The 18,648-nt window shown below is 35.4% G+C and overlaps 5 protein-coding genes across 5 annotated transcripts; 3 read left to right on the plus strand and 2 right to left on the minus strand.

Moving 5' to 3' along the window:
* Positions 1-911: 911 nt before the first annotated feature.
* Positions 912-2,637, minus strand: LOC117790326 (nucleotide exchange factor Sil1). Its single transcript, XM_034629745.1, has 2 exons — positions 2,296-2,637; positions 912-2,233 (listed from the first exon to the last, which is right to left on the minus strand). Exons 1-2 carry the CDS (start codon positions 2,426-2,428, stop codon positions 1,089-1,091), a joined length of 1,278 nt encoding a protein of 425 aa, XP_034485636.1. The 5' UTR covers positions 2,429-2,637; the 3' UTR covers positions 912-1,088.
* A 2,528-nt stretch (positions 2,638-5,165) lies between these two features.
* On the plus strand, positions 5,166-9,259 carry LOC117792722 (protein takeout). The gene is made up of 7 exons (XM_034632964.1): positions 5,166-5,292; positions 5,357-5,594; positions 5,661-5,906; positions 5,974-6,173; positions 8,362-8,599; positions 8,662-8,801; positions 8,863-9,259. The coding sequence occupies exons 1-7, from the start codon at positions 5,223-5,225 to the stop codon at positions 9,162-9,164; spliced, it is 1,434 nt and encodes a 477-aa protein (XP_034488855.1). The 5' UTR covers positions 5,166-5,222; the 3' UTR covers positions 9,165-9,259.
* Positions 9,260-11,786: 2,527 nt separating this feature from the next.
* Positions 11,787-13,288, plus strand: LOC117791052 (protein takeout). Its single transcript, XM_034630680.1, has 4 exons — positions 11,787-11,899; positions 11,963-12,200; positions 12,267-12,406; positions 12,473-13,288. Exons 1-4 carry the CDS (start codon positions 11,839-11,841, stop codon positions 12,772-12,774), a joined length of 741 nt encoding a protein of 246 aa, XP_034486571.1. The 5' UTR covers positions 11,787-11,838; the 3' UTR covers positions 12,775-13,288.
* Positions 13,289-14,740: 1,452 nt separating this feature from the next.
* On the plus strand, positions 14,741-15,815 carry LOC117790476 (protein takeout). Its single transcript, XM_034629932.1, has 4 exons — positions 14,741-14,866; positions 14,934-15,171; positions 15,231-15,370; positions 15,426-15,815. The coding sequence occupies exons 1-4, from the start codon at positions 14,788-14,790 to the stop codon at positions 15,731-15,733; spliced, it is 765 nt and encodes a 254-aa protein (XP_034485823.1). The 5' UTR covers positions 14,741-14,787; the 3' UTR covers positions 15,734-15,815.
* LOC117792723 (protein bag-of-marbles) lies at positions 15,757-17,592 on the minus strand. Its single transcript, XM_034632965.1, has 3 exons — positions 17,147-17,592; positions 16,709-17,079; positions 15,757-16,646 (listed from the first exon to the last, which is right to left on the minus strand). Exons 1-3 carry the CDS (start codon positions 17,590-17,592, stop codon positions 16,141-16,143), a joined length of 1,323 nt encoding a protein of 440 aa, XP_034488856.1. The 3' UTR covers positions 15,757-16,140.
* Positions 17,593-18,648: the final 1,056 nt, after the last annotated feature.

The raw sequence follows: 18,648 nt of genomic DNA on the forward strand, positions 1-18,648 counted from the left end.
CCAACTTCAAACTTCAATAACTTTTTCAAAACTAAACCGATTTTCAAACATGTCATTTAAAAAATTTGTACACTTCGAAATTTTTAATTACAGGGTCTAAAAACGAAATAAAAGACAACAATAAAGAACTGACTAGCAGTGGTTGAAAGCAGATACTCCGACTACCATGGTGACTACGCGCACGCGCCCAAGCTCAAATTGCGACGCTCAATGGAGCAGCCTGCAGTTTCAGTTGTGACTGAAGTGTATGCACGGCATAAGCTCTGCTTCTTCTGATTTCGAACAGGTAGTATCATTACTATTATTATTAGTATTATTATGTTACTGGTGTCGTTTGGTTTGTTGTCAGTTCTCGTCTAACCCTTAACTTTGGATTCACCTGCGCCTGTGTCATACGTTGCTTTCCGCTTGACTGAGTCAGCCGAGAGGGAGCGAAAGGGCGTTGTTTTCTCTCTGTTTACATTGCCATTTCTTTCCCTGGCAACCAAGGCGTCCTGACAATTCCCGAGCCGGTTTTTGTTGCTCCATACCTTTGCCACTTCACTCCACATCCATGCCATGACTCAGTGACATTGCATTTGCATGTGCAGCCCGTTAATTGCTGTAATTTCCAACTGGACGCGGCATCGTTACTACTTATTCCTGACTCCCCTTACCACCACTTTACTGTACTTCATTTGGGTAGTTTTTGCTCGAACGTCCGCACTTTCCTGTACAGTTTCGTGCTTCCTTTTGCATACTTTTAAGTAGTTTCTGGGACATGCTTTCGTTTCATTGTAGTCAACGCTTTTTGCTTTCCCTGGCACTGTGACAGGCAACACTTTTGACTTACTTAATGACCTGCTGGTCGATTATGCTCGATTGAGCTCTTATTTGGATAGGGTCACAAAGACTCTTGTAACGGAGAAACATTTGGCATCACATTTATAAATTTTTATTTAAACTAAACCTTAAAAGAATTTGGCATTTCATCTTAAAAGAAATTCAATTTTTCTTGAGTGAATATTAATTAAACTTTTGCTTCGCAATCAGTTCAATACTTAAAATATCTATATGTAGAATAACTTAGTTAATTTTAAAATCAAAATCTATAGCTCTGTGTGCTTGTTCTTGTCGTAAAATAGTCCACACACTTTCGCCAGAGCCTGCGACACCTCCAATCGGTACTCATCCTGGCTGTGCGAGAATCTATTGCGTATGGTGAGCAGCGCATGCCGTAGGGAAGGGCTTTTAGACCAAAGGGGCTGACAAAGACTATCTGTACTTTCCATTGCAATTGTGAACTGCTCCACTGCTTCAGGTTGATCGATCAGATGCACATAGTCCTTGCTGAGCACTGCCTCAAGTGTGGCACAGAAGCCGTGCGTCTGCAGCCAGGACTCAAACTCTAGAAGCACATATTGTGCTAAGGTTGTGGCGGCATCTGGTGAATCTCTGCTCGCTTCAAGCACAGATCGTTTCTCTAGAACTAAATCGCTTATTAACGTGACGACCTTGGCCTTGTTGCGTAGTTCCACGTCAGCGCTTTTTAGGACGCCAATTAGAGCCTGTGTACCCGAGGTGGAAAGGACACGTTGCTGAGCCAATGGAAACTTTCGCAGAAGAGTACCAAATGCGTGCAATGCCGAGGAGATCTCTGCGCTGTTAGACGACGTCATAAGGATTTGTGCGAGATGGGAGCCAAAGTTGCGTTCAAACACTTTGATTTGTGCCTTGGGATTGTTGCCTGCCAGGGCGCCCAGCACTCGCATGGCTGAAATGCGTAGATCCGTGTTGGTATCATTGACTACAATTGGGAGCAGAACATCGTCCAAGCCGCCATTATCAATAAACACAAGTGCATTGTCAATTTGGTGCAGCAGATATTCAAGATTCTCCAATGCATTAAGCTTTAGCTTAAGCTCAGTCTGTAATGGCGTTTTGCTAAAGTTGCGATATTGCTCAACCAGCTGCATGATCAGCTCTCCATCAGTTCGAAAATTCTTCTGAAAGTCTTTGTAGGTTTTTCGCAGCTCCGCATAACTGCGATGTTCCTTTACCTTGCGCACCGATTCCTCAATGATATCCGCCTTATGCTCCAAGGACAATGGTTCTTGGGCAGACCACGATTGTTCCGAATCGTCGGATGTGCTCTGCAACGCGGTGCCACGTTCGGTTTCATCCAGTAGTTTTGCCTCCTTAACGCCTGTCTGTAGATTAATGCGCACATGCAGTCCCTTTGGTATGGCCTGACCTGAAAGTTGTTCGTCATTATATTAGCATGGAGCATATTGAATTGGTACACGTAATAGAAACCTTCGCGCAGCACTTGCCACTCATGAGTGGCCACGAAATCATCGGTTTTGTTTACCGGCTCTGACGCCGAAAATTGCAGACAACCAAGCGCCAGCCCAGCGGCGAAAACTGTGAATATGGTGGAAATGTGCATCCTTATAGCCCAATAAACGTGCTTCTGTTGTTCCTTGAGTTAATCCCGACTTTGTGCGCCGATGTTATTCCGGCTTTTGTAAAACGTTGACGTTTATTTTTTTTGGTTTTTTGAATGACGTTGCCATCTGGCAGAATGTCTGGCAGCCTTGAAAATTGAATGATTGTTCAGAACAAGTTCGAGTGTACACATCAAACAGAACCAGTCGTCATTTTAACTGTCTGGCAGCACCTAGATCTTTTGCTAACTGTCTGGCCATACTAGTTATTATTATCCGTTATTACTTTTTGTAGATTTTAAATTACTAAGAACGAAAAACATTGGCATAGTTTTTGTCATTCATTTGTATAGTTATTTTCTGTCATCTGCAAGGTTAAGTGAATACCCCAAATATAATTTTAGCACTTGATTAGTGCAAATTCATTTTGCATTTCAAATTCTTAAACTGGTTCTTAAGAGTACTTTTTATCAAGTCATGCTGTACGTCACAAACGTAAATGTAAACATAAACATTAATAATTTTCCTATATGTTAAGTAAATGTATTCAAATTCATTCATTGGACGGGTGCCAATATCAATAAAATAAATGTTCGACTTTATATAGATGTTTTGAACTTTTTTCTTTTGTTTCATGAATACCTCAAATGTTAACTACGAAAGCGTCTAGGAATTTACTTTATAAACATAATAAATGCCAAAACTTGATTTATACTTATGTTTGTATATGCAAATATATGAAGTCATATGGCGCCAATTAGACGTGTAAATAAATAAATTGCAGGCTTCTTTTCTGAGGTGTCATGCTATTTTTTGGCTCGAGGCGTACCATATGCTAATTGGCGATGACGAATGGTCAAAAACTCTAGACATAATATTTATCAACCGTATTTATTTCTTTATGACGGTTTCTATGTTTACAACTCGCATACCAGCTGTTTGAAAGTGAGACCGTAAAATTAAAAGGTTGCGCGACCACTATTTTTTTTTTTTATATTTTTAATACTCGTACAACAGTTTTCTTGTCATTTGGCGCATTGGTAAACCAGTCTGTCACCCGCTATCGTTACTAAATTTAAAGTTATTTCTAATTGCTTCTATCGTCGGTTCGAGGGGTGTTCGACTGTATCTAAATAGATCTCCTCTGCGATGACGCGAAACGGAAATTCTTCAACTTGCATGCGATTTGGCGATTGTCAAATAGTTATTCACCTTGAGCTGTTATGGATACACACGTTTTGTCAGTTTCACAGCATAGTTATGCTTGCAGATGATTGACTTGATAAATAGTTAATGGACTCTTTAGTTGTATCCATTTAATGGCTAAAAAAAAACTAGTATGCGGCAACTGATAATGATCTCAGCTTAGTCAAATTACATTCACAAATAAATAACTGCCCAATTATTTAACACTTGCGAAATCTCACAAGAAAGTCCCCCCTAAAGAATCTCTCTTGATTCAATTCCCTTGCCAAATTGCACAGCTGATGTCAACACAAATATTAAGTAAATCTTTTTTTATATATTACGTATTGTTAAAGTTTATTTAGCGATTATCATTAGGTCGACCAAAGCAAAAATGCACAATAAGATTGCAACTTAGCGATCTATAAAAAGCACAATGAATTTAATTGGTATTACGGGAATAAATTATTAATAAGAGGCATCAAAAATAATGTTAAATGCTGATCGAATCTGAGATATTCTTAGTTGTAAACTTCGTTGAACTTCGTGATTAAGTTAAGCCGTTCATTAAGTAGAATTTTAGTTAATTAGCTAATAATAAAGGCAACATTATTATTATTAAACTTGTTGAATTAAGGTTTTACTTAAACAGTATTTTATGATAGTGAATTTATTAATTTAAGACATTTTATTTAAAATTCATTTCGTTTAAAGTTATTTAAAATATATTTTGAAAGTTGAAATAGAACCTGAAGTGGCAAACTTAGATTATAAGGGTATACGAAAGGTAAATATACTACATATTTATTTTTTTAACAAAATGCAGAGATTAAAAGCTCAAATATATAAATCACTGGTTTTTAAGATAAGTACTTTCCGATGCATTTAAGAGCTTTGTATTCTATTTTCTTCAAGATCTTATTTGCATGCATTTAGATTTCATTTGAACCTAAAGAAAGATCTTTATGTTAATATGCAAAATTATTATTGATTTCTAACTGGACAAGTCGATATTGTTAGCCATTAAATACTTATGTTTATCGGCATGGGTGCTCTACAGAACAGGGTATTACAAGATCGGGGTCCAAAGTCTGAAGACGCTACAAAACTGGCTAACAAAACGATCATCGAAAAGTATAAAAATCACTTTTGATTTTGACGCTGTTTGTTTTTTTGTTCTTGTGATACTGCGGGGACCTGTTAATAATATTAATTAATAATATTCTTGTCATGGTGTTGTTGTTGTTGAGTCAGGCAACAAGTGTGGACAAGTGTTGATGAGAAGCAAAAAATAAAATCAATGGACAGACATCAACAGACAACGACAGACAATGAGAGAAACAACAACAATAAGAGGAACGAATTCGAATCGAGACAAGCTAAGAATGAATAAACTATTAAGTGTATTGGCGCTGACTGCGTTCGTTTGGGGCCCGTTTCGGAACAAGCTTTAAAAAGAAGTCTATAAATGGCTGCGTTTGTCCAGAGCCAATTTACAGTTTAGCATTGAACTTGGTCGGGAGTTCGCCAATAATCGCGCATTGCGTTGCGTAGCCGACCCGTTAACAGTGCCAGAGTTGACAAAATCCGTTTCCAATAACTATCTCAAATATGCTGCTTCAGTTGTGCTCCACAGTGCTGATTGGCCTTGCACTAGGCGCCAGTGGTGCCTCCAATTTTCGTGAGTCCAATTTCTGAATTCTGTGAGTTGGCCCAATCCATAATCGATTGGTTTTTCCTTTTAGCTGCTGAGCTGCCGCGTTGCCATTTCGGTGATACCCAGTGCATTATTGATGTATCCCATACGCTGGTGCGGCAATATGCACGCACGGGCCTTGCGTCAGCGGCCTTTCCACAGGTGGAGCCTTTCCTGGTTAAGCGCTTTGACATTTCGGACGGACGCAGTGGCTCGCTGAGTCTCAAGCTTAACTTCCGCGATGTCAACGTGGAGGGTTTGTCCGGCGTCAAGTTTGACAGAGCGGTGTAAGTAGAAAAACTTAAGTTTTATCTTTCAGCTAGGTATTAATCTGTATTTCTTGTACTTTGTAGTGGCTTTCAGGCAAATCCTGCTACCAGCAAGTTTGAAATGTACGGCTCATTCCCGAAAATTGTGCTGCGTGGCAAGTACTTGGCTGATGGACGTATTTTGATCCTACCTATTCGGGGCGATGGCGATGCTGACATCACCCTGCACAATCCCAAGTTCTCCGTCAAGTTCAAGCCGAGCACACAGGTGCGCAATGGACGCACCCATCTGAGCGTGGACAAGCTCAAGGTACTCGTAGAGCCACAAAAGTAAGTTGTTAGTGGTTGGGTTTCGGATGTCAGCTTTTCTACATCTTTTTTGTTTCTTCCTTAACAGAATGAACATCAAGCTGACGAATCTCTTTAATGGTGATAGAGCGCTGGGCAGCAATTTGAATCAGTTCCTCAATGAGAATTGGTCCGATGTCTGGAGCGAGCTGCAGCCCTCGGTGCATGTGGCCATTGCAGAGATTATGAAGAGCATTCTATCAACACTCTTCAAGCGTTTCGCCTACGAGGATATCTTCTTGGAGGGCTAGAGATCAACCGTATCACATAAACATATTTAGTCATAGCCCTTAGTGTTATTATCGTGTGCGTGTACGAGTATTTTTCTTTATCACAGACATAAAATTCGATGGACTGTTTGCTGTTTAAGTAAAGATTTAGTTTAAAATTAAATAAAAAACCAACTTAATATAAAATAAATGAGATTAAAACAAGAGAGAATGAGTTCAAATGAGAAACTACTAAAATGTACAGGGTATTAAGATATTTAGCTTTTAGCTGAGAGCTATTTAAAGTTTTTCACTTGTATTTGTCTCACATTATTAACTACAATATATACCATACCCACGTTTTCTTCGCTTCATTTTGTTGAGCAAACATTTCCGCAAAGCTGTCGCATAAATTTGGCCAACCATTTGGCAATTTACTCACGTGAGTGCCTCCATTTGCATAACAAGAACAACAAGTCGAACAACGATATCAATGGCAAACCACATTAAGCCACTTGAAATAAAGTGGTCCATCATACTCTATGTCAGTGCAGCTCACTTGAACAACTGCAACAATTCTGAGAGCTATAAATAAACAATTAAATGATATGGAAGATAGTATAGTAAAACCGTTGTCAAGTTCAAGTCTACACAACGGTAAACGGTCAACGGTTGGGGCAACTGATACCCAGTTAACCTTGGAGTTCCACGCAAATCTTCCATGCGAGTCAATCAACTGCTTCATGCGTATTAAACTATTTAATTTTGAATTGTAATCAAGTTTTACCACTTTGCCATCATTTTTGTTTTTTATGGTAATGCTAGGAATCAGGAGGCTGGTACACGTACTGAGGTCGGACCAACGGACAGTCGGACAGTTAGGCAGTGAACTTGTTGTGACTGCTCAGTGGATCAGTCTTGTGGTTGTGATATATTTAGCTCTGCCTCGGGGCGTAAGTAGGTTCAATTTAATTAATGATATTTTCAAGGGGTTCTACTCCCAAAAATACTTTTCATATCATGCTGATGACTTTATTCTCGTTAAACTTGTTTCACTTCGATATCTACAACTATAAATGTATATTTAAAGGGTGTGGCTGCAACTTGTTTATATTGTATTTACATCTACATACAAACGAAATCCTTACATGACACGCTAAGAGTTCAAATCAAGTGCCAATAATTAGTCTTGGTACATTGATCTATTGACCTTAAAATTGAAAAAAACAAACAACTTTGCAAATATGTATAATTAATGTAAAATTATTGAGATTTGCACGCCAATTAAATATAATTATATTATTTATTATCTTAAAGATTTTCTGTGATTCACTTACGTTCAACTGTAAGACACTTTTACATTTTACTCTTACAGGTTAACTTCTTAAGTGAATTTAAGAGCCTACATCATTATTGTATTAGAGATCATGCAGCGTTTATTTTTCCAGATGTAAACTACTTTTTGACAGCCAATATCCGAGACGAAGCCCTGTAATTAAGTAATAAATCGGGTTGACTTTATTGTTGTAATTAAATAATCAAAGGGAGCCCTATAATACTTATTAGCATATATCACTGAAAAAAAAATAGTCATATTATATATGTATATATGAGTATATAGAAAAAGAAGATTAAGTAGATTTAAAGTGTTAATTAATTGATAAGTAGTTTGCAATTAAAACAAAAGAAAATTTTACTTTTTATATTAGTCAGTGCTTTATTGCAACATTTCTTTCGAATTAAGTTTATTTATTTTAATCTCAGTGTACATTTGAGTAAGAATAAGTTTGTCTAATTAAGTTTTTACAACTTTAATCTTTTCTACCCCTACCTTGATCAGTCACTAGATAGTATTAATGTACGTATCCAATGTGCAGTTTAAACAGGTTCTATTTATTTTGCGAGGTTACGTACACTTGACACACACGAGATGCTGAAAACATTTCACTAATATACATACTTACAATATAAAACGTTGTAGAGTATCTTAGTGAGGTACTTTTGACAAAGTTTTATTTTCCACGTAGGCTCTCTATAAAAGCCAAACAACAACTTGAGATATAAGTTAGTAGCTTTAGTGAATTCATCGTAGTTTTTTTGCTCACTGAAAATGTCGCGACTTATTTTAATACTCGTACTTTGTTCAATCCTCTCGGTTCAAGCCAAGTTTCGTAAGCAAAGCTCATAAACTTAATCCATTGTCTAGCTAATTTGACGATTCTATATAGCTGACGATCCCAAGCCCTGTAAATATGGCGATTCAGAGTGCATGGTGAAGATAATTAATTATTTAATAACCGAGAAGTCAACGGTGGGAGATCGGGATATAAACCTGGTCAAACTTGATCCTTTGCCGGTGGCCAAGATGAGCGTCAAGCAGGGTGAGGATAGTCCAGTCAACATTGATCTTACTTTCATCGATAACAATATCGAAGGCATAAGCACACTGAAGTTCAGCAAAGTCAAGTGAGTTGGACATCAAATACCAGAAGCTATAAGTTTTATTAAGCCTGTCTTTTCCATTGCAGAGGTTTCGGTAAGGATTTAGCCAAAAAGCACGAGCTACAGTTTAATGCTGCGAAATTGTCCCTGGTTGGACCTTATAGTATCAAGGGAAAAGTTCTAATACTTCCAATTAGTGGCACGGGCAAAAGCAACATGACATTGGGTAAGTTATCCAATAAATAATTATATAATTGTATAATTAATCAAGTCTTTGTTTGATTTAGTTAATTGCGATGTGTCCGTCGTTTTTACCGGAGAACCCTTTGAAAAGGACGGAGAGACTTACATGAAGGCAACAAATTTGAAAATAATAGCCAAGCCCGAGCGGTTGTATTATTACTTCAGCAATCTCTTCAATGGCGATAAGGCTCTGGGTGATAATATGAACGCTTTCCTAAATGATAACTGGGAAGCCATCTATAAAGAGGTGCAGAATTCGATGCAGTCGGCATTCTCTGAGATATTTCAAGCGATTATCTCAAAGGTCTTCTCAAAGTATCCCTATGAGAAATTCTTCGAGGCATGAATATAATGTATATTCAGCAATATAAACTTAAAAAAGCTAAGTCAATAAAAATGTGAATAATAAATTATTTGTATGCTCAATTGACAGAAGAAAAATTAAAGAATTTTCTTTTAAAATGAATTATAAACAAGAGGAAATGGCGTTGGTCGAGACCCTGATTATTCGAACGGTTTCATACGGTTAAAACTGCCATTATTGCCGTTCGATTTAACCAATTTTGTTGCAATTAAGTACGATGGTAGCTAATAATGTCACAATCTTAAAACAAACTTGATCCCCTCCAACGTCTTAGAAGTCTGAGTCTGATCTAGTTCCTATAGTCTTTAAAAACTAGGCGCTCACTCAGACGGATATACGTAGATTTATTTCAACGAATACAATATACACTTTTAGCTATTTTTTCAGTAACGGGTATAAAAATGTAGCTTTACAATGTTAACTTGGCACATTTCATACGAACAAAATATATATTAATAATAGGCAAATAGGGTTAATGATTTTACGAAAATGTGTGTAACATTAGGTATTCATCATTGTATACCATAAAGTAAGAAGCAATCCAAACAGTGGATATCTTTTGAACATATTTATGTATGTGTTACAGATTTAACATTGTTTCCCATTTTTCCGAAGTATACGCATATATTTTATCAATGAGGAGTTTTTAAAAACCTTTTTTTTTTATTTCACTTTTTATTTTTAATGTTTTCTAATTAGTATTTATAATTTAAGTTCTTGGCTCCGTGATGTGGTCGGATCACATCGATAAAAATTACTGTTGCAGCTCAATTCAGTTACTTTTCTGGAAACTGTAACTTTTCCTATTAGTTAACTACAGAGTCTGTAGCTTTCTTACTAGTTTACTGCATAGTCCAATAGTTCTCAGTCAATAAATATGCATTATTATAGATCTTCTTTAAGAGTACTTAAACAGCTGTAAACAAAGTAATTATTTCTTAAGTTCCATTTTTAATTAACTTAATTTATTTGATAGACACTTTTCAGACTCGCATTCGTTTAGTGCAATCGACGTGATTTAAATGTGTATTTGTAAGCAATTAGTAACTTTATTAGTAACATATATATATGATGTCAAGAAATCAACTATTTAAAATAGATTTAATACAGTTATTAAATTGAGCTATTTCATGATCGACTAGATGATATCCTTTAAACAAAAAATAATCACTCATCTAAATAATCGGGAAAACGGATAGATTGGGACAGCATTTTACTATTTTCTGCAGGAAGTTATAATACCCACCTGTATCTACCTATTAAAACAGGGTAATGGATATGAAATCGAAAGGTCTATAAAAGACAGTAATTAGCTACATGTAATCAGTTGATGTTCAAGCAGTTTCATTCGTTAAGGTTATCATATACTGTGCCTTTGTAAAAATGTTCCGATATTCATACTTAATCGTTTTATGCCTTGTAGCTATTGTGTATGGGAACTTTCGTAAGCAATCTGTAAATAAAAAGGAGTTTGAATAAAATTTAAACGATCAAATTTATAGCTGCTGATCCTAAACCCTAACTTCCATCCAATGGTAATATTTGTAACTAATATTTTGGATAAACTCTTTATTTTTAACACTTAGTCAATTGTTCATTCTAGTTAATACTGAAATAAGATTTTTATAACAAAGGTCTTCTCAAAGATTCCGTATGATAAGCTTTTCGTAGAATAGTTAAACTGACAACCACATTAATTTGTGCAGATTTATATGTGCTAACATTATTCGCTATTCACTTTTGTAATATCAACATTCATCCTATTACCTTTTATAAAAATGTAAATCAGATAAATAAATACGTTAGACAATCTGTTACACAAATATAAATAAAATCAGCTGATAAATTATGAGCTGCTGTTAACACAAAATTCCAACTAAGCTAGTGTTTTTCAATTTCAATAAAATTTTTAATTTAAGACATATTTTATGCAAAGAATTATTCATACATTTTTATCACATCCGTACACAATATTTTTGACATTTGAGCATTGGCACTGACATTTCTATATCTGTTTTTATACTTTGATTATTGCTGTTATTAACAGAATGTTGTAACAGTTTCAAATAATATTCAGCCAATACATATCGGTAATTGTAGGTCATCCTGTCCAGCTGTAAACAAACTAATTATTTTTTTTATACTATTTTCAATTAATATATAATTTAGTATTGAGGCTCGTTTCATTCAGTGCAATCGAAGTGATTTAAATGCTTATATTTTTCTCTAAGCAATTATTTACTGTTTATACGATGTAAAGAAATCGACTAATTGTTGTGGATTTGAAACTGTTGGAAGAATGATCTAATTCTCTGTGATCGACTAGGTGATATTCTAGACTCTCTAGACTAATCACTCAATCATATATAACAAGCAGTTCCTGCTTGTAGGACATATACACTATAGTGTTATACACTTGCTCCACAAGCAGTGCTTATGTAGCGCAAGCAGTGCACAGTATATAATAAGAAGATACGGCTGTATATGGTCAACAAGTTATAATACCCTTCTGTATCCAAGTATTAAACAAGGTATAATTATACAATTTAACATATAATCGAAAGGTCTATAAAAGACACTTAACGGCTACATGTAAGCGGTAGATGTCCAAGCAGTTTCATTCGTAAAGGTTTTCATTTACAGTGCCGTTGTAAAAATGTCGCGATTTTCTTACTTGATTTTTTTATGCCTTTTAGCTTTGGTACATGGAAACTTTCGTAAGAGATCTATAAAGAATAATATAGTTGTTTGAATTTTAACTCAAGCAATCACATTTTTAGCCGACGATCCTAAACCGTGTAAATATGGTGATACTAAGTGTATCGTGAGCATTATCAACCGACTTATCATTGAGAAATCTGAAACAGGAGATTCTGACATAAATATAGTAAAGTTTGAGCCATTTCCGGTAGACAAACTAAGCATACGAAAGGGCGCTAACAGTCCTATTAACATCAATCTGGAACTGACTAATAACTATATATATGGTCTGAGTACGACTCGAATTAAAAGTGTCAGGTAAGACTAGCTATTAAAGTTATTCATTAGTTTGGCTTGACTAACTCTATGTGACTTTGATTATAGAGGATTTGGCAAGGATCTGACTAAGAAACACGAGCTGCGAATGTTTTCACCTATACTATCCATGGTTGGTCCCTACAGCATCAATGGCAAGGTCCTTATACTGCCCATCACTGGCAAAGGAGAATCCAACTTTACCTATGGTAATATAAGTAATTCAAATTTTGAGTTAAGACTTACACTAATATTTACTCAATTGATCATTTCAGCCAATACTGAAACAAGAATGAGTTTCAAAGGACAAATCATAGAGCGAGATGGCGAGATTTATATGAAGCTTGTCGATTTCGTTGCAAATTCTGTCCCTGAGCGCGTATATTTTAATTTTACTAACCTTTTCAATGGGGACAAAGCCTTAGGAGATAATATGAATGCTTTTCTCAATGAGAATTGGGAGCCCATTTACCTAGAGGCTAGACCGGAAATCAAGGCTGGACTTCAGAAAAGATTTCAAGACATTATAGAAAACGTCTTCTCAAAGATTCCCTATGACAAGCTTTTCGTCGAATAATTGAAAAGAATCACAATCGGCAACAAAAATAAAAGACATATTCAACCCAATATCATAATACAGCTTGACGATAAATTCTTATTGATTTAAATGAGTGAATGAATTTCCAATATTAAATGTGAAAGTTCATGTTCTATCTGATAACTTAACGTTCATTAGATTAGCTTAAGTTGAAAAAAAAAACAAAATGATATAGAAGAAAAAACCAGAATATTCACGCACTGACAATTAAACCATCAATATGTATTTTCTTCAATTCTAAATCTTAATGCAAACTTTGCTCTAAGCAATTTGTAACTGCTTATTAACTATTCAACAACAAAAAAAAACTAAGAAAATGTTATTGCTAGAATAAATTACACTGTTATTACTTAATAGGAGCTATAAAAATCACTTAAACATTTAAATTATTCAAGTTTATTGGCCTAGGCAGTACGATGGGAATAATATGTCATACTGAAGGCCTGAATTAAATTGGCCTGATTTCAATAAAAATAAATTTATTTTAAACGGCTCTAAATTTCGTTTCATACTTTTAGGCAGTAATATGAAAAGATACTAAAATTAAATATCGCTCAAAATTATGCTTTGATTATAAAAACTTTGGTTTCAACGGGTCAAATAAATATTATTAGTGACGTTCATTTATTTTAATTAGCTAAAAATTAAGAAAAGGCTAATTTAATAAATCAAAAAAAAAAAGCATTTTTGTTAGCTCTTTTATTATAATGTTCGGAAATCGGTTTATATACCTCCTGAACCTCACTTTTTCAAACTTGTTTTCAATAACTAGATAAATAACAAATCTAAAATATATGTTATTTATTTTGTTTTGAACCGTTCTGTGCTTCAAATTTTAATTTCATGATCCAGTTCGAATTGCTAAAAAACGTCCTTTAAAAATAAAAACTAAGATCGCTATAGTCGAATGTGCACAATTTTCTTATCATTTCCCTCTTCTACATCTCCTCGGTGGTTGTTGACGATGATCAAGAATATATATACTTTCCCTTCCGCCAATTACATACTTTGCCACAAAGATATATTCCCCTGCAGGAATAAAAATAAAAATACACATTATTGTACACATACAATATACTACTCGTATATGTATGCTAAAGAGTTAAAAAAAACACACAAATATACTTTTACTTATATTTTTAATAATTGATATAAAGAGCAAAAGTCGAATATTAATTAAAATGAAATTTGTAAATTTATTATATATTAATTTTTAAGTAATCCAGTTCAATTGAGGGAGTCGTAAAAGATTGTTTAACTGCTTAATACAGCGAATTTTAATTAGTAAAAATAAAAAAAAAAGCTAGTCGGAAAGGCTATAGTCGAGATCCCGACCGTAGGATACCCGTTACTTATTTCAATATAAATAAAATTGCTTTAAAGAAACTACTTGTATTGCTTTGAAAACATTAATTTGCCATAACTGCCGTTCTACTTGTCCGATTTTTATGCGATTTAGTGGGATAATAGATAATAGTATTAGATAGCGTTAATTGCCATACAAACCGAATTATCTTAAAAACTGTGTGTGGTGTGGTGATTTTTTCCTTTTTGGGGGTCAGAAGGGGGCTTTATAGGGTCAGAGATGCCTCCTTCTCCCTGTTACATACATTCCAACGAACACAATATACCCTTTTACTTATTTTTTAAGTAACGGGTATAAAAATTAAATTCACAAAAAGTATACAAATAAGTTAATATATATTACATGTTCTCATCATTTGCTAAGTGCTACTGACTCCGACTTAGTCAGTGTCAAGTTCTACACGTCGAGTTTGAGACGCAAAAGTGATTTGTGTTTAACAACACTTAAACAATAACATTTAAATTTCATTTATCATGAATGTTTATATATATGTAAAGCTCTCTCTATATTTTGTCTTGACTACAATGTAATCAAAAATCCATATAAAAGGAGACTCACACGCTGATAAGTGCAGCAGTCATATGACGAAGTTGGTTCAGTAAAGTGGAATCCAAAATTATTTGAAAATGGATAGGAAAGCTTTATCATTGTTGCTTATAAGCAGTCTCTACTGTATATCTTCACTGGTGCATGCCACCGATCTACGTACGTTGCAACGTCATAGGTATATCTTTTTTGTAGATAAAATCATTGTTTTATTTTAAACTCTCAGCTGCTGGGATAACAAAGTGTTCCATAACGGATGAAAAGTGCCTGAAGAATTCCATGAATTATGTGCTGAAAAATCACGCAAAGACTGGCATCAAACAACTTGGCCTGGTTCCACTTGATCCCCTGCATGTCAAGAAGTTCAGTCTGGGAAAGAATCCAAAAAGTCCCGTTAGCATTGATCTGACCTTTTCCAATGCGGATTTACTCGGTCTCGGTGAAGCCCAAGTCAAGAAAGTATCGTAAGTTAATGAAAGTTTATTGTATAATTATACATTAAAATAATATTTATAATTCTAAGACCCTTTACAAGGGATCTTAGTCAGGATATCGAATTCGATATGGTTTCTCCTAAAATTGCTCTCAAGGGTCCGTATAGCATTGAAGGCAAGGTCTTGATCCTGCCCATTCACGGCAGTGGAAAAGCTGAAATAATTTTGGGTACGCATAATTAAAGCTCGAAACAATATTTTCCATTAATCTTTGGGTATTATAGAACAATGCAAAGTGCACGCTAATGTCAAATTGAAGGGCGTCTCCAAGGGTCAACATCAGACCTACGCAGAGGTGGTTGATGTTAAGTTAAACTTGGATCCATCACATGTGTCCTACAGATTTACCGGTTTGTTCAATGGTCAGAAAGCTCCAAGCGACACCTTCCACGCCCTGGTCAACGAAAACTGGCGAGAGATCTTTACTGAACTCAAGGAGGATATTTGCACTGCCACCGGATTGATTTTCAAGTCAATTTTAAACAATACTCTTAGGAAGAGGCCAATCGAACAGCTCTTCACAGACATTTAGGGAAACAATTAAACAGTGTGCAGTTGTTTCTTAGATTCTAGTAAGTTTATTCTAATAAAACAATTAAAATTGAACACAATATTATTTTCGCATTGGTCTGAGTTATAGTTGCTTTTTAGATGCTACGAAAGATTATAAATCGGCGACATTAAAGCAAATTAAATTTTGGGTATATAATTTGAGATTGAAATCAAAACGAAAAACTGTCTCGAATAATTACATAATTATTAAAAATAAAGAACTCACATTCAACATTCTCATATCTGGTTACAAATATAGCTTCTGTTTTAAATAAATGATACAGTAAAACAGTATATATGTATACTTAACTAATAAATAATAATAATAACTTGATATCAATTTGATATGGTTACTTTTCTTTCAATTTCCAATCTTAAAGATTATTTCTAAGCTCTATTGCATCTGGGAATGTGAGCGCGACGACGCAGCCTTGGAGGAGACGAGGGCGGCAGTTCGAGTATGTCGCCACCGAAGACCATGTTCTCCACACTGTCCTCGTCCACATTTCCGAGCTGATAGGCGGACAGCTTGCTGATATCCTTGGGAGGATCGCACAAGGCAATAATTTCTGGCAAAAAGTATGTATCTGGCGATTGCAGCAACGCGTTCAGAAAGTCCTCATGCTCTTTGGCGCAGCTAACAAAATTGGCCAGCTGATAGTGCTCAGCTATAAACTGTTCCTCTTTGCTTATTTGATGTGCCTTAGCTGCCAGGACCTCGGAGGCGGCCAACGCTAAGGCTCCATTAATGGTGGCCTCGTGACGCGCTGTCATTGCAGCTGAGTAACGATGCTCCAGATCCATTTCCCAGTTAAAAGCATGCACGTGAATATGTGCGGATTTGAGACGCTCTCTCAGCTCCAGCAACAGCTCCTCGAGTGTTCTGGCATTATCTGAAAATAGGTAGAAGTGGTTGAATTATTATTAGATTCGCCTGATGACAGGATAAACCCACATTTTGCGGTCTGAGTGATGAACTGCATTGAACGATGACGCAGTTCAATGTTTGTGAACTTCCTAAGGGATCGCAGGTCGTGGAAGGCGCCAGTGAGAAGTGTATCGCATTCAGTGTACTTGATGTAGTCAAAGTGACGATTGGTCTCCAGCAGGCGACGCAGCCGAGCAAGGAATCGTTCCAATTTGGTGGACAGCACCTGCACATGATGACGAAAGTTGAAGCCGTTGGGCATGGAGCACTTCCTGGTCACTTGGAACACGTAATCCGATGGCACGGAGTTCAACTGACTGCTGGGCAGATCTGCTGAAATATGATAATGCAGCGACCTAAACAGCTCTATTAAACGCTGGCCACAATATTGTTCAATACTACTAAATGAAAGAAATAGATTTATTTTTAAATATGCATTAATTCTTGTTTAGTTGCAGCATTTACCAGTTGCCGGTCAAATTGAGAGAGCATCGTTTCTCAATATTGAGCGCGTTACACTTTTCCTTATTCCACATATTCTCTTTTTGCAGTTGTTTTTGTTTCTGGCGGGAAACTATTTGGTTGCCGTTGTTGTCCGCAATATTTGATTTTGACTTTTTTATGGCGCCACCCTCGTTGAATCTGTGCAAACGTTTGGGCAACATTGCCATGGTCTGAGTGCAGCCGAATCCATGGAACTCAAATTCTGGTGCATCTGCATCCAATTTTAATTCGTGCAACTTGTGATTAATTTCTTGCAAGACGCCACATGCGGCGCTCTTGGGGCAAGATGAACTCTTTGCAGCCTGCGACTCTTTGTAATCAATTAAGGAATACAATTCCGAGTTTAATAACTGCAGATTATTGTTTAATTGCTGATCTGCAGCGTCTGCTGAAGCATTTGGATTCATTTTAAACAACTTTTTTATCAGTTTGCGCCAAAATCACACACAACAACAAATTACTCTTTTCTAACCCGACACAAAAACGCGGACGCCAAACTGTCTGCTCTGCTCGTTAAAAATGTCTGGTAGCGAGCGTCGCTCTGTCTGTTTTAAAATTGCAATGGCGGCAAGCAAAGTTTTTTCTGACGCCAAATTGTCTGTCACTTTCACACACATTGTATGTATATCGATAGGCAATCGATGTTACACGTGTCCCGATCAGGCTGTTATTTGCGACCAAATGGCAGCGCTTGGCAAATATCCCAATGGGATATTTTTTTATTCTTTCACATTTAAAATAAAAAAATTTAACATTAAATTTAATAAAACTGAACAAAATATTAAATTTAATAAAACTGAACAAAATATAATTTAAAATGGCTTAAAAATGCAATAAGCGCATTGTACTCCCTTGTCATATGCAGTGCAAACATAAGACACATGCTTATCTCTCCAGCATTGCTCGGAAAAATGTCTCCATTAAAAATTGACATATGCCTTTGGTATATTTATTGAATTTATTTTATGTATATGTTTTACTTTTGTATGACATACATAAACAGTTACATGTTTTACATTGTACATTTATTCCATATGTATTCTTAATATGTATTAATATTACTTTTAGTTATATTTGTATAGTAATATGTATACGCATTTCTTATGTAAACGGTTAAGTTTATTATATGTTTTAACAAAATTGAAAACAAAACCTCTATTAGTCTGGATTAGCACTACTAAATGATATATTTTGATATTTTTCTTTCTTCATCTATTTGATTAATAATTATATTGCAATAATGATAAACTATAAACGATTATAGATTAGTTAAAGCTACAACTTAGTGCGCATTCTTGTACTTCAATTAAAGAGTCTACAACAAAGATGAATGATAAAACAATAACAAAAATATCATGATGTATGTATGTATATGTGTACTATGTTATATTAACAAGACTTGTCAAGTACTGTTGATTAATTGATTAAAAACAAAAAATACAACGCAATGGATTTTCACTAAT

The sequence above is a fragment of the Drosophila innubila genome, assembly GCF_004354385.1.
Source record: "Drosophila innubila isolate TH190305 chromosome 3R unlocalized genomic scaffold, UK_Dinn_1.0 2_E_3R, whole genome shotgun sequence".
NCBI classification, from domain to species: Eukaryota; Metazoa; Arthropoda; class Insecta; order Diptera; family Drosophilidae; genus Drosophila; species Drosophila innubila.